Here is a 14,647-nt window from a genome sequence, read left to right as displayed (position 1 = left end):
ACAGCATCTTTCCTCGTTTTCTCAGCTATATCCGTAGCTGTTACAGGAGCCCCCGGAAGTGTTTCTAGCATCATAATGTGCTCCGCCGGAGCAGGATCCTCATTGCTCCCGCCAGGAAGGGGCAATCGACTCAGCGCATCAGCGTGGCACAAATGTTTCCCCGGCACATGGGTCAAGGTGTACTGGAACCCATTCAGGAATATTGACCAACGCAACATTCTGGGGGAGAGAATTTGTGGCGTTTGTTTGTTTGGGTTGAACAACCCTAACAGTGGTTTGTGGTCCGTTTCAATGGAGAATTGGCGACCGTACAAATAATCATAGAACCTTTTGATTCCCGACACAATTGCTAGTGCCTCTTTATCAATTTGAGCATAGTTGCGCTCCGTGGGTGACAACGTACGGGAATAGAAAGAGATGGGCTTTTCCGACCCATCCGGTTCCCTATGACTCAGCACAGCCCCCAGGCCGTATTGAGAGGCATCACATGCCAGGACCAGCGGCTTCGACTCATCATAATGAGCAAGGACGCTCCTGCTACTCAGCATTTCTCGCAAGGAGTCAAAAGCCTTCTGCTGCTCCCGCCCCCATCGCCACACATTCTTTTTCTGCAAAAGTCTATGTAATGGTTCAGCTACCGAAGCTTTCTGGGGTAAGAACGAATGATAAAAGTTAATAAGTCCCAGGAATGACTGCAACTCTGTCTTGTTCTGTGGTCGTGGTGCCTCGATGATGGCCTTAATCTTAGCATCTGTGGGGTGGATGCCTGATGCATCAATCTTAAACCCCAAGAAATCCACCGTTGGCACCCCAAAACTGCATTTTTCCTTTTTCAGTTGCAATCCCACCTCCTTGAACTTGAGCAACACTGCACGGACACGCGCAACCAGTTCCTGTGGGTCTTTTCCAGCAATCAAAACGTCATCAAAAAATGGCAAGACCCCTGGCAGACCTCTTAACAGGCGTTCCATGAGCCCTTGAAAAATCCCTGGGGCCACACAAACTCCGAACTGTAATCTGTTAACTCTGAACGCCCCTTTATGTGTGACAATAGTCTGTGCTTCCGCTGATTGTGGGGTTACTGGCAGCTGTTGGTAAGCTTGTGCCAGGTCAATTTTGGCGAACACCTTGCCCCCAGCCAGTTTAGCCAACAGATGTGATACAACTGGAATGGGGTATGAGTTTCCCCTGAGTGCCTTATTGATAGTACATTTGTAATCTGCACATATCCTGACTTCCCCATTTGCTTTAAGGGGCGTGACGATTGGAGTCTCCCACTTAGCAGAGTCCACGGGTGAGAGAACTCCCTGCTTGACCAATTTATCCAGCTCTGCCTCGATCTTGGGTTGCAGTGCAAATGGCACTCGCCTTGGTTTGAGTCGGATTGGGGCCACCCCGGGGTCCAACTCGAAGTCAACTGGGGGCCCTTTATAACAACCCAGTTTTCCATTAAAGAGACCAGCAAATTCCTTGCATAATGCCTCGCTCATCTCAGGGCAGGTTTGGATTGAATTAAGCCCTAAGATACTCAGTCCCAGGGCGGGGAACCAGTCAGTGCCCAGGAGACTGGGGCGACTGCCCTTCGCAATCACCAGTTTGAGTACAGCCTGTTTGTCCCGGAACTGTACTCTCACAGCACACATTCCCATAACATGGATGCGGCCTGCTGAGTACGACTGCAAGGTTGCCGGGAAGGGCTCCAGAGGGGGCAACTTACCCCTGGGGAAGAATGTCTTCGCGGTCTGGTCCGACACGATGGTGAATGCAGATCCGGAGTCCACCTCCATGTTGCACTGCTGACCCTCAATCTTCACCTTGACGTGTGCCTTGCCTTGCGCTGGAAACTGCACGGCCCTCCCGTTGATCTCCGTTACGTAGTGGCAGTCCTTTAGAAAACGAGTTGCTGTGGGCGGTCTGCGATGCTCCAGTCTAGGTGCTCCTGTCGCTCCCGACGCCGCCGATCTACAGACCCTGGCGATGTGACCCGTCTTTCCGCACGTCCGGCACATAGCATCCCTGAAACGACAACTCTTCCGCCCATGGTTTCCGCCACAACCTGGGCAACTGCCTCGGTGATCTTTGTGCACTGTGCAGGCCTGACGCACCAACTCGACCCCACGGACTGGGCTCTGGCTCGGAGTAGCCTCTAGCTCGTCCATGGCATGCGCAACTTCTATCTGTGGCTTAGTGGCCTTGCGACTGGCATCAAGCTCCTCTCTTTCATAGTTCTCCGTGGCGGTGGCCTCCTTCAAGGCTGAAGCAAGGGTAACCTCTTCTTTAGCCACGATGCGTCTTCTGGCTTTCTTGCTGCTCAGACCACCAACAAACCGATCCAGGAGAGTCTCTTCCAGATTTTGGAAGCCGCAGTGCTGAGCGAGCTTCCGGAGTTCAGCCAGAAATGCGGATACAGACTCCCCAGCATGCTGCTGCCTCTTATGGAACTCCATCCGCCAGGCCATCTTGGTCTCAGTAGGCGCCAAGTGGCTTGTTAGGCAGACAAGAATATCTTGGAGAGATGTCTCACTCAGCTTCGCTGGAGCAAGTAATGCCTTGGCTAGCTTGAAGGTCTCGGGCCCACAGTAGCTCAGGAATGTGGCCCTTCTTTTGCTGGCATCGGTGATCCCTTGAGCCACTGCAAAGAACTCAAAGCGTTCGACGTAGTCTTCCCACGTGTGGGGCTCTGATGGCTGGAAGGGCTCCAATACCCCTGGACTCTCCATTGTCCTAGCGGGCAGGGTCGTCTTCTCAGCTGGCCAGTGAGTCTTGTTCTACGCTGCAATCCGGACTCTGAGGCAGGGCTGTGTTTAACCGCTCCTCAGCATTCCGGATCCCATCCTCGTCGCCAGTTGTTGTGACGTGGGGTTTGTGATTTCAGCTCTCTTGACATAACATGCTGGAGACAGTTCTCTAGTAACAACTCTTTATTAAAGTGAACAAGACTGACTGTGAGGGCAGGAAGGCTACATTTATAGGGACAGGGAACTAGCTAGAAGGGGATACATTTTGGAGGGAACAATATCAGGCAATCACAGTGCTGCCTTTTGGAGGGAACCAATAAGACAGAGGATCCAAATACAGCAGCTTAAATGAACCAATAGTAGCTGTACCCTCTGGAACCAAAAGGCAGTTACTTTATCCTAATGCAAATACAGACAATAATAATACAGAGATAAAATCCTTTGACTCAATACACAACAGTATTAGTGTGAACTTTCCTGAATCACTAATTTGTTTCGCAAACTAGCTTGTGAATATTCTACATTCTCACCTCTGCCTTGAGCCTTCACTTACTTTTCTATATTTACAAAAGAGATATGATCAGCTCATAGGCTTCTATAATAAACCCTACATTAGATCTTCTAGCAGCCTTCAATCACGATGGTAAATGAATGAGAAATTGTCAAGTAAACACTTGGCTAATTCAGAAGATAAAACAGCTTTGTGGAGAGTCACTATCACCATATTACAGACTACAGTATTCTGGTCTGTATATTCATGTTGGATAAACTGTTATTTCTCAACAAAATAATTATGCCTGATTTGCAGATAAATGTGCAAGACATAGCTTAATAGACAACAGCGGGTTGTGTGTGTGTGTGGGAACTGTGTCAAGTATAATTCAGTCTCCCACACAATCTAAAAATAACAAACAGTGTTGGGACCCTTTCAATAAGACAGAAAATTAAGCAGCTTACTATGGAAAAAAACTGTAGAGGTCTGAGGCAGCGAAGTCAAGCTAATCAGATTTGGGAGAGAATTTGTTCCCCACTGCACATAAGGCTTTCATTCATTCACACCTGAACATAAGCAAGTTGTATCCAGCAAGTCATCCCCGTAAAAGGAAAGCGTAAAGCTGTAGTCTCTAAACTTCAGTGGACAGCAGTGCCAACTTGAATAAAATATTGTGGGGAAGCCCTGCCCTGCACAATCAGCCACATGACTCAGTGCACACATCCCATTTGTATGGGGATGCCAATCAACTATGTGGAGGGCCAGCCCCTCTCAAATATTTTATTGTGGGGTCCGAAGCCCCCACAGCCCCCTAGGTGTTGACTCCTATGGTGGCCAGTATGGCCATATAATACTTGTATGCTGTCTCAATTACAGTTGAGCTGATTTTAAGGTACTTGACAAATAAAGATCAAGCAGCAGTGGGTGGCGAAGTGAGGCTGTGCCACTCACCTGGCTGCTGTTTGGCTGAGTCCCTGCAGCGTAGCCAGATGGAGAAAGGGAGCAATGTGATGGCAACTGAATTGTCAGAGACCAGACTGAGGATTACAGCTCTGAAGAGGAATAGTGGGAACCTCCCCCTCTTCCTGCTCCTGACCAGGATCTTGAAGCTGCTCAGGAACAGTGGAGCAGTATTGATTTAGAGAATTGGTTTGCAGAGGGACATAGTTCGGAAAACAACAGCTGGGAAAAGCTGAGTGAGGAACAGCTAGAAGAAGCAGAACAGGAAGAGAGAGAGATAACTGACTCCCCTTTGCTAGAGAGTGTCCAGCCTCTCTCTTCAAGGGCAAGGAGAGCTGATAAGGTTGCTATGCAGAGGGCACAGTGGTTGCAAAATCAGGTTGCAAGAAGGGGAAGTGACGATGACTGTGGGGGAGAGGAGGAGGAAAACTTAATTGGGAGCACCTTCGCTCCGAGAATGGCTGCTGTGTTCTTTTGCTGTGATCATTAAACACTCTTAAACTGGTAAGAGACTCTAATTGCTTTGTTCTGCTGATGCACGGCCAAAGCAGGGGAGGAAGCCGTTTCTCCGAAGCCTGACATGGATGGTCACAGAGCAAACACACTGGTGGAGTCACTCCAGTGTTCCTCCTAGTGCACTGACACCACACTAGCCTTCCCACCACTATGCTCCTCCCCTCTGCAGTGATTCACCTGCATGGAGGTCAGGTGAGCAACACAGCCCCTCCATGTCATCCACTGCTACATTCAAGTGAACAAGTAGTGGAAGTTGTGAAAGGAAATAGCTAATGGTCCGTGGAAGCAGCACTGTTGTTTTCAGCCTTTCTTGCATGCTGCTTTGTACTTCTGTAGAATTTCGACGATGGGGATTCTCGCCTGGATTCCAGTGAGTTCCTGAAGTTTGTGGAACAAAATGAGACAGCGGTCAACATCACCACCTATGTGAATCAAGAGACCAACAAGTTGCTCAGGTAGCTTGGGGCAGAAATCAAAGCGAATGAGATTCAAACTACAAATGGCACTTAGTTTCGTGATTCTTTCCCCTGATCAAATTGGGACCCATTGCAGATCTAATTAGGCCCACGGTCTGCCCCTGCTTTACAGGAACGCAAGCAAAAACAGTACGCTGTTAGCTTGTACGTATCACAGGGTGGTTCTAGTCATGATCTGGAATCCTGCTGATTCAAACAGTAGACAAATCTATCAGAAAGCTCCCGTTCTTGTCCTTTGCCAGGCAAAAAACCTTGTCACCTACTGTATGTTTTTAAAGCAGCAAGACTAATGACCAAGTATTTGAACCTAACCCTACATTCCTGTTCTTCTGCATTTGCCTGGAAAAGTGTTTAGTAACTGCCAGTGATGATTGTGGAACTTGTCAAGTTACCTGAGAAGGAATAGTTGGTCATGTTTAGACCATAGGAAGAATCAGCAGCCATTGAATGCCGATAATCTGGTGGGCTGCTTCACATGTTCAGAAAATTCCAGTGAAACGATTAGACAACATTTCACTGTAAACATGTTAGCTATTCCTGCTTTGCTGTGTTTTCTTCTAGGCTGATGCTTGTATTTTTTTGTGTTTCTTGCAGGGGACTCTGCGTAGATGCCCTCATTGAGCTCTCTGATGAGAATGCTGACTGGAAGCTTAGCTTCAATGAATTTTTGAAATGCCTCAATCCAGCCTTCAACCCACCAGAAAAAAGTAGGAACACCTTGTCTGCACAGAGAGAGACTGAGGTTCCTAAAAGAGCAGAAAGATTGAGGGGTGGAAATGTGTCTCAAAAACCACCCAGTGTCTTATCAACCTGTCTCTGATTAGTCATTAATCTTTAGTCTGCTCTATCATTACCCATATGTTATAAGTCACATATCACAGTAAGCCACAGGTTTCATATACAGTACATTGAGACCATATTCCATTCTCTGTGATCTTTCTAGAATGTGCCCTGGAAGATGAAACATATGAAGATGGAGCAGAGACCCAAGTGGAGTGTAACCGTTGTGTCTGTGCCTGTGGGAATTGGGTGTGTACTGCCATGACCTGTGAAGGTATGTCGACCAAGGAAATCTTGGATCTTTTTAGAACACTATTTCTTCCTCAGAGGAAAGAAATGTGATATCTTGACCATTGGCTTCTTGCTCTAAGAACTTGAATGCAGAAGGAGTTCCAGATCAAAATCCCATGAACCATCCTTGGTCTGGGATCAGTTATTTTATAACCTGGAAATCGGGAAATGTTGTTTTCATGATAGAAGAGACCTTTCTCCCAATACCCAATATACTATTCTCAATATGCCATTTTCCCAGTACCCAATATACTCCCAATGTACTATTCTGGTCACTTCAGTTCTGGGGACTACTTGGGCATTATTTATTTGAAGGCATCAGAGGACCATGGGAATTGGTTCAAATGAATGGAATCCATTCCGGAAGTCCGTTCGACTTACAAAACGTTTGGAAACCAAAGTGCGGCTTCTGATTGGCTGCAGGAAGCTCTTGCAGCCAATTGGAAGCCCCGTCGGACGTTCGGCTTCCAAAGATAGTTTGCAAACCGGAACAGTCACTTCTGGTTTTGCAGTGTTCGGGAGCCGAAATGTTCGAGAACTAAGCTGTTCGAAAACCAAGGTGCAACTGTATTATTGTATCCAGAGATGAAAACCTGTTCCTCTTTTACCCCAGGAACCCTCATGCAAAATTAGGTTACACTATCTTAGGAGGAGCTCCAATGCACAGCAAAGAGATAAACAATCAGCTTTCCAAATATATAGTAAATGTAAACATGACTCTTATCTCAGATTGTAATTTGTATCAAAAGAAAGTTCTGAAAAGCCAAATGTCAATTTAGTACTGCCAGATGGAAACCAGGGAGAACAAAGGAAATGGGGTGAGTGGAAAGACCGATCCCACATTACAAAATAGAAATATGTCCACCCTTCCATGAGAGGAAAACAAATTATGGCAACACTAAAAACTTAGGTGAGCAAAAGGGGAGAGGATGTTTGCTCTTTTGTTCCACCCTTCAATAATAACCACAGATGCATTTGGTTTGACTCTGATTTTGTTTGTTTGTTACATTTCTTGGGATTACATGAAATTATTGATCTTGACCTGTGACCTTGCCTGTACCCTCAGGGTGGTCCATTTCCCCTAGGCTGCCCATGGCAGATGAAGGCCCAGCATACACTGTGGAGGGTCCAGGGTGCAAGCAATTCCTTTTGGGAGCTAGAGGCCAACATGTCTTGTGAGAAAGGAGAAATTTCCTGGGAAACTTTGCTGTTCACAGCCATGCATATGGCTGAAGGAAGTGGGAGCTTGTGCCTTTGTTCAGCCAAAGCTGAGGAGGACATGGGTGAATTTAAACCACTTACCCTCTAGATCTTTGTCCTGTTGTCTTTGTCCATGGAGTTTTCTTGGCAAAATACTGGAGTGGTTTGCCAGTTCCTTCTCCAGGTGGATCACATTCAGTCTAAACTCTCAGCTATGACCTGTCCGTCTTGGGTGGCCCTGCACAGCATAGCTTATAGCTTCTCTGAGTTATTCAAGCCCCTTTGCCACGACAAGGCAGTGATCCATGAAGGATCCACTGGCCACTGGTCCCATCACCTCCTGGCAAATAGAAGGGGAAGAAATGGAGGCAGTGAGAGATTTTACTTTCTTGGGTTCCATGATCACTGCAAATGGTGACAGCAGTCACAAAATTAAAAAAAAACGCCTGCTTCTTGGGAGAAAAGCAACGACAAACCTAGACAGCATCTTAAAAAGCAGAGACATCACATTGCCGACAAAGGTCCATATAGTTAGAGCTATGGTTTTCCCAGTAGTGATGTATGGAAGTGAGAGCTGGACCATAAAGAAGGCTGATCGCCGAAGAATTGATGCTTTGAATTATGGTGCTGGAAGAGACTCTTGAGAGTCCCATGGATTGCAAAAAGATCAAACCTATCAATTCTGAAGGAAATCAGCCCTGAGTGCTCACTGGAAGGACAGATCGTGAAGCTGAGGCTCCAATACTTTGGCCACCTCATGAGAAGAGAAGACTCCCTGGAAAAGACCCTGATGCTGGGAAAGATTGAGGGCACAAGGAGAAGGGGACGACAGAGGACGAGATGTTTGGACAGTGTTCTCGAAGCTACCAACATGAGTTTGACGAAACTGCGGGAGGCAGTGGAAAACAGGAGTGCCTGGCGTGCTCTGGTCCATGGGGTCACGAAGAGTTAGACACTAAACAACAACAACAACCCTCTAGATCTAAGGCCAGGAGAGCAATGGGGAAGCTTGAACAGGCAGGATAAACAGCAGACGCTGCAACGCTGCTGGCCAGGAGGGGGCACAACAAAGCGACAATAAACTCTGTAATCTAATTAGAAAGTCTGCCCTGCAGTGTTGCCTTTGATCATCTTAAAATTTGCATTTATTCAGCTGCCCAAACCCCAGCTCCTTTTGGATGGCATCTTATTATTATGCGAGGAGAGTCCCTTTTATTATGTTTCCTCTTCCTGATCCCTTTATAAGGGGGAGAACTCCAGCTCTTTTTTTGTTTTAGTCTTGTAACCATTCCTTCTGCCTCTCTTTGAATCTCACTATATGCCAGGCATAAAACTGATGATCTGCCTTTCCTTCATCATGTTTTAAACCAGTGACAGTACTTTTACCTCTCAGTCTTTGACTGGCCCATTCAATTTTCTCACTAACTGTTGCTGAAAAAGCCTAGTCTAACAGGATGACAGGCTGCCATGATGAGCTCATCAGCGAGAATTTTAAGTGATTGCACCAAGTAGTAAGCAATTGCACCAAATGGCAAACGGGGTCTAGTAGTGTGCTACTGTTTTACCTGAAAACTGTCACAGGCCTGGGAAGGTTATGTGAATGGTTTCAAGATACTTACCAAAGGGGGTGGGGATGAGGGAAGAGAATGAGATGAATTGGTTTCATCATTAGTTCTTGGGTACATTAAGGAAGTTCATTTCAGTATTATTGCTGCTTACCCCAGGGTTCTGTAGCTCCTGCAAAGATGACGAGTGGGCAGTTGGAATTGGGGTTTTGCAAAGGTTAGACTAATTTGGCGGTGTGTCTATGAACGTGTCCAGAAGAGGGCAACCAAAATGGTCAAAGGCCTGGAAACGATGCCTTATGAGGAACGGCTTAGGGAGCTAGGTATGTTTAGCCTGGAGAAGAGAAGGTTAAGGGGTGATATGATAGCCATGTTCAAATATATAAAAGGATGTCATATAGAGGAGGGAGAAAGGTTGTTTTCTGCTGCTCCAGAAAAGCGGACACGGAGCAATGGATTCAAACTTCAAGAAAGAAGATTCCACCTAAACATTAGGAAGAACTTCCTGACAGTAAGAGCTGTTCGGCAGTGGAATTTGCTACCAAGGAGTGTGGTGGAGTCTCCTTCTTTGGAGGTCTTTAAGCGGAGGCTTGACAGCCATATGTCAAGAATGCTTTGATGGTGTTTCCTGCTTGGCAGGGGGTTGGACTGGATGGCCCTTGTGGTCTCTTCCAACTCTGATTCTAATTTCACCTTGAACATCCCTATCATATGATATGATATTTCTAAGCCAACTTCTTTCTCCTTGTTAGTATATAACCTCAGTGGTTTCTGTCTTTTCGTCAACAGAGCCAACACTTTGTGTTAAATTTGATGTGGTGGTAGAACGTGCTCTGATTCTACCTTTACCCTCTTTGCCTTGAATTTCCTAAACATTGTACTCTGCCAACTGTGACAGTTGTGTAATCCACTTATCCTTGTAGGCAAGAACCAGAAAGTGCCTTTTGAAGGGCAGCAGCCTGAAGATAAGATGACTGAAGAAGAACTGGCCAGATATGTTCAGGAGCTGCAAAAGCATCAGGTCAGAAGGGGACTGTAGAGATTTCTTTGCCTTGCAAATATGCTGGCTATATATTTATTTCTATAGGTCTTTCTGCCGAACAGCTATAAGATTCTGTACCTATTGGAGGCTGCTGAGAATAACTAGGGATACAACATAACTCGAGCCAGTTTTGTTTTAGCGACTTGCCTGGTCACCAAATTCAAGAAGGAATTTTATGCAGGCAGATGGACAGAACCTCATGCCCTGAGCCTGTGTCCGCACTAGAGCTTTAACACATAAACGAGTCACTGTTTACACGTGGTACATTTGTGCACCTTTGTCCACACATACGGTAAGCACTTCCCAGGCCCGGCTCTAGGGGTAGTCTCGGTGGCGCGGGGCTGGCAGGAGGGCGCTGTGCGGCAAAGCCGTGCGAAAGCCATGCTGCGCGCTTCAACCGCCCACCAGGGCGGGGGCGCTGGAGCGATCTCTGCGCCAGGGCGCCCGACCGTCTTGAGACGGGCCTGGCACTTCCAGTTTTATGTCTCCAAAATCCATTTTTATGTATCTTGTCAACACTAGTGGGCAGTGTTTGTGTTGTGTTTTATAATTATTAATACTACTACTATGCAGGTGGCGCTGTGGGTTAAACCACAGAGCCTAGGGCTTGCTAATCAGAAGGCGGTTCGAATCCCTGTGACGGGGTGAGCTCCCGTTGCTTGGTCCCAGCTCCTGCCAACCTAGCAGTTCGAAAGCACGTCAAAGTGCAAGTAGATAAATAGGGACCACTACAGCGGGAAGGTAAATGGCGTTTCCGTGTGCTGCTCTGGTTCGCCAGAAGCGGCTTTGTCATGCTGGCCACATGACCTGGAAGCTGTACGCTGGCTCCCTTGGCCAATAATGCGAGATGAGCGCGCAACCCCAGAGTCGGTCACGACTGGACCTAATGGTCAGGGGTCCCTTTACCTTTACTACTACTACTACTACTATTTATTAAATTTGTATACCGTCCTTCATCTGAAGATAACAAGGCATTTCACAATATAAAAAAGAGAACACAAAACACATAATAAAACAAGAACAAGAACAAACCAATAACCCTCTTTTGCAAACACATTTAAATGGCCGTTGAATGTTCAGTCAGCCTAAGCCTAAGAGAAACATTGTCACCTGGTGCCTAAAGATATGTAATGAAGGTGCCAGGTGAGCCTCTCTGGGGATAGCATCCCACAAATCGAGTGGCCCTGAGTACTAGTGTTACAAGAGAAGTGAAAACTTTCCTCAAGCGGGCCTTTGCAGATGGTTCATAGTTAAATATAATTGGGGCGGGGGACAGATTCCCGGTCACATAGACAAATACTCAAATCAGAAGTGTGATTCTGGGTCCTGAAACAGCAGTTCTGGAACTGAAACATTTAAATATTTGTTCCAGCCCCATATTCAGCATGTTTTCATCCCAGACAGATCTTAGTGGGGTGGGGGAAGAACTGTGTCCTGTTGTTAATATAAGAACTGAGTATATAAAGTGGACCAGATAAGTAGGTTTTTCTTTCTGTGGGCACCCTATCCTGGCACCAGCTTGTGAAATCACAGTGCGACCAATAGATTCCTCTCCTTTTCCTTTCCAGGAGACATCTGAGAAGACCAAGCGAACGACCACCAAAGAGATGTAAGCGAAACGGGCAAGTGGAAGATGCCTGGAGCCGGTGTGTGTTCCCTGACTCACCCACCAGTCTTCCTTCAGTGCTGATTTCAATATGCAAATATATGTAGGACTTGTTGCCCAGTCACAGATATTTACATTGTATAGCAATGGGGGGGGGGCAAAGGAAAAAAAAGGTTCTTTTAAAATTTAAGAGAAACCCCTCTGTATCATGGTTTGTTTTTTACAATGAGGAAAGGAACTGAACTGAGGGCATTAGTGAGGGCCACAAATAATTCCAGCTCTGGAACTTAGGGTGTAGCATCCCTAACACCTGAGCTCATATCATGTGTGGGATCTTGCTACCTCTCTTGAGTTTTGCTGATAGCCTAAAAGCTACGACCATAACTTCAGGGACTTGGAAAGGAAGTGCCTATGGCTAAGCATGTATTGCATGGGATATTGCTACGCCTCATGATCTTGATCACTGGCTTTTCTGTTTTCACACATGAACAACTTTTGTCCTGTCTTCCCTTTCCTGTCCATACTCTGCTCCCAAAGAATAACTGGCCGTTCAGACTGGTTTACTGTGCCTGTGTAAGGGGGTTTCCTGGTGAACACAGACCAAATCTCTGCCAGAAGCCAGATAGCCCAGTGCATTGAGTTCCAAAGTGACCTCATTTTCTTTCCCTCTCTCTTTGCAAAGGTGCTACAGTATATTTTCTTATCACACTCTTACACTGATTCTTCTTTTTTTAAGTAATGACTTTTAACTGAGCTTTTTGTATCTTTGATTTATAGATATTGTTTATAGTTACTGAAAAATGCTGTACTTCTGGTTCATGCTTTGTATTATAGCTGCATGTATCAAAGAAGTCAAATCAGTGCAGCACACGGAGGGGCTCAGAGCATACGGGGCCCGTCTGGATTTGATATTTTCAGCATCCTTTATGGTAAAGAGCCCTTAGTTCATGTATGAATAGAGCTGGATAGGGTTTTCAAAGGAGACTGTCTCCCTTCCTTCAAGGAAGGGAAGAATTATTCACTTCAGGAAGAATTCAGGAAGAATTGAAGGCCAATCCCGTTACATTAAATGGAAGAAAATATTACGTCAGGCAAAACATGTATAAGTTCTCATCAGGCTATGGAAGCAATTTTGGAACTCCAGTCACTAAGATGTGTAAGTTCCCGGTGCTTCTTTACTTAGGGACTGGTTCTGTAATTTCCAAAAGGACACTTGCACAGCTGGAGTATCCAAGCAGGTTGCTGATTGAGTGCTGACACAACTTTTTCCATGCAGTGAAAGGAAAGAACCTCCATCAAGGGAGGGAAGTGAAACACCAAGTAAAGGAAGGAGAATATGCAAACCCATAAATACATTGCATTTGTTGGTGTGATACCAGAGACTGTTCCATGCTATTTAGGAATTTTGGCAATAAAATCAGGGGACTCAATCTCCCCGCAGTGGTATAGTAAACATCAGAAGCATTGTTGTTTGTGCCAAAAAAAATTCCAATAACCATGATCGTGCTATTTGTCTACACTTATTCCATCCCCTGAAAGCATAATCCCAGTATCCCACAATTTAAAAATCTACTAGCTGTCCCTTTCAGCCTGAAGTTAAGGGCATTTTACTGTGCCATTTTAACCGCTAGGGTCTTCACAGGGCAGGAAGTTCCAGAGCAAAGGAGTAAATGGAGCTGTGCCTTGGTTGTTTGCCATTTTAGACTTGGTGCACAGATAGTACACTGAAGATAGACGTTTTGGTAAATCCCATAGATTAGGAAAAGAGAAACTGGAGACAAATCTTAAGTATGCCACTTCAAGCTTTATAGGTCAATACCAACATCTTAAGCAACACCTAGAAGACTATGGAGAGCTAGTGCAAGTGCTGGAGCACCAATGTACTACATATAGCCATAGGTTGTTGGTAGGGCACATGCTTGGTATGCAGAAGACACAAGCACAGTATGGATCTTTTCCCAAACTGCCACGCTACGAAAAAAGAAGAAAATTAACAGAATCCATGAGCGACCCAATTGTGAACTGCGAAAGAAAGAAAGAAGGGTATTTTTGAAAAAGCTAGCATCCACCCAACACAGGATGGGTGAATCAGACCATTGGTCCAGCTTGCTCATGGGTAGGCAAACTAAGGCCCGGGGGCTGGATCCAGCCCAGTCGCCTTCTAAATCCAGCCCGGGGATGGTCCGGGAATCAGTGTGTTTTTACATTAGTAGAATGTGTGCTTTTTTAAAAAAATACATCTCTGGGTGATTTGTGGGGCATAGGAAGTCATTCATTTTGTTTGTTTTTTCAAAATATAGTCCTGCCTCCCACAAGGTCTGAGGGACAGTGGACTGGCTCACTGCTGAAAAAGTTTGCTGACCCCTGAGCTAGCTCCTGGGCTGTCTTCCTCCTATCTGATCCTTTTAACTAGAGATGCTGCAGATTGAACCTGCCGCTTTCTGCATGCAAAGCAAGGACTCTACCACTGCTGTGCCCCATCCCCCTTATCCTGAGCCAGACCAAGGCTTCATTTCCCTCAGAACTGTCTGCTTTGGAACTGCAACACTGAAGAGGACAATCAGGTTTAATTGCTAGTTGTCCTGAAACTTCAGAGATGAAGGGCAGCTTGGTCTGCCCCCATCTGTGAGTCGGAAGGCTGGTGGGTGTGTGGGTGTGAATTGCTTTTTTGTATTACTACAACCTGCTGCTTGTAAGTGAGAGCTGGACCATAAAGAAGGATTGATGCTTTTGAATTATGGTGCTGGAGGAGACTCGTGAGCAGGCATCCCCAAACTTTGGCCCTCCAGATGCTTTGGACTACAATTCCCATCTTCCCCAACCACTGGGCCTGTTAGCTACGGATAATGGGAGTTGTAACCCAAAACATCTGGAGGGCCGCAGTTTGGGGATGCCTGCTCTTGAGAGTCCCATGGACTGCAAGAAGATCTCCATTCTGAAGGAAATCAGCCCTGAGTGCTCACTGGAAGGACAGATCCTG

The 14,647-nt window shown here is 46.1% G+C and overlaps 1 protein-coding gene across 1 annotated transcript in view; it reads left to right on the top strand.

The window, feature by feature from the left end:
- The window catches only part of FSTL1 (follistatin like 1), a 28,965-nt gene extending 15,845 nt beyond the window's left edge, over positions 1–13,120 (top strand). The window contains exons 7-11 of the mRNA XM_035141235.3: positions 5,044–5,162; positions 5,778–5,890; positions 6,127–6,237; positions 9,943–10,040; positions 11,630–13,120. Coding sequence (XP_034997126.3) covers positions 5,044–5,162; positions 5,778–5,890; positions 6,127–6,237; positions 9,943–10,040; positions 11,630–11,674 — 486 coding nt within the window. The 3' untranslated portion in view covers positions 11,675–13,120. The remainder of the gene's footprint in view (positions 1–5,043; positions 5,163–5,777; positions 5,891–6,126; positions 6,238–9,942; positions 10,041–11,629) is intronic.
- The last annotated feature ends 1,527 nt before the right edge of the window (positions 13,121–14,647 follow it).

The sequence above is a fragment of the Zootoca vivipara genome, chromosome 15 (genome assembly GCF_965207765.1).
Source record: "Zootoca vivipara chromosome 15, rZooViv2.hap1.1, whole genome shotgun sequence".
Classification (NCBI taxonomy): Eukaryota; Metazoa; Chordata; class Lepidosauria; order Squamata; family Lacertidae; genus Zootoca; species Zootoca vivipara.
Note: the sequence above shows the minus strand (reverse complement) of the source record. Positions and strands in the feature narration are given on the sequence as shown.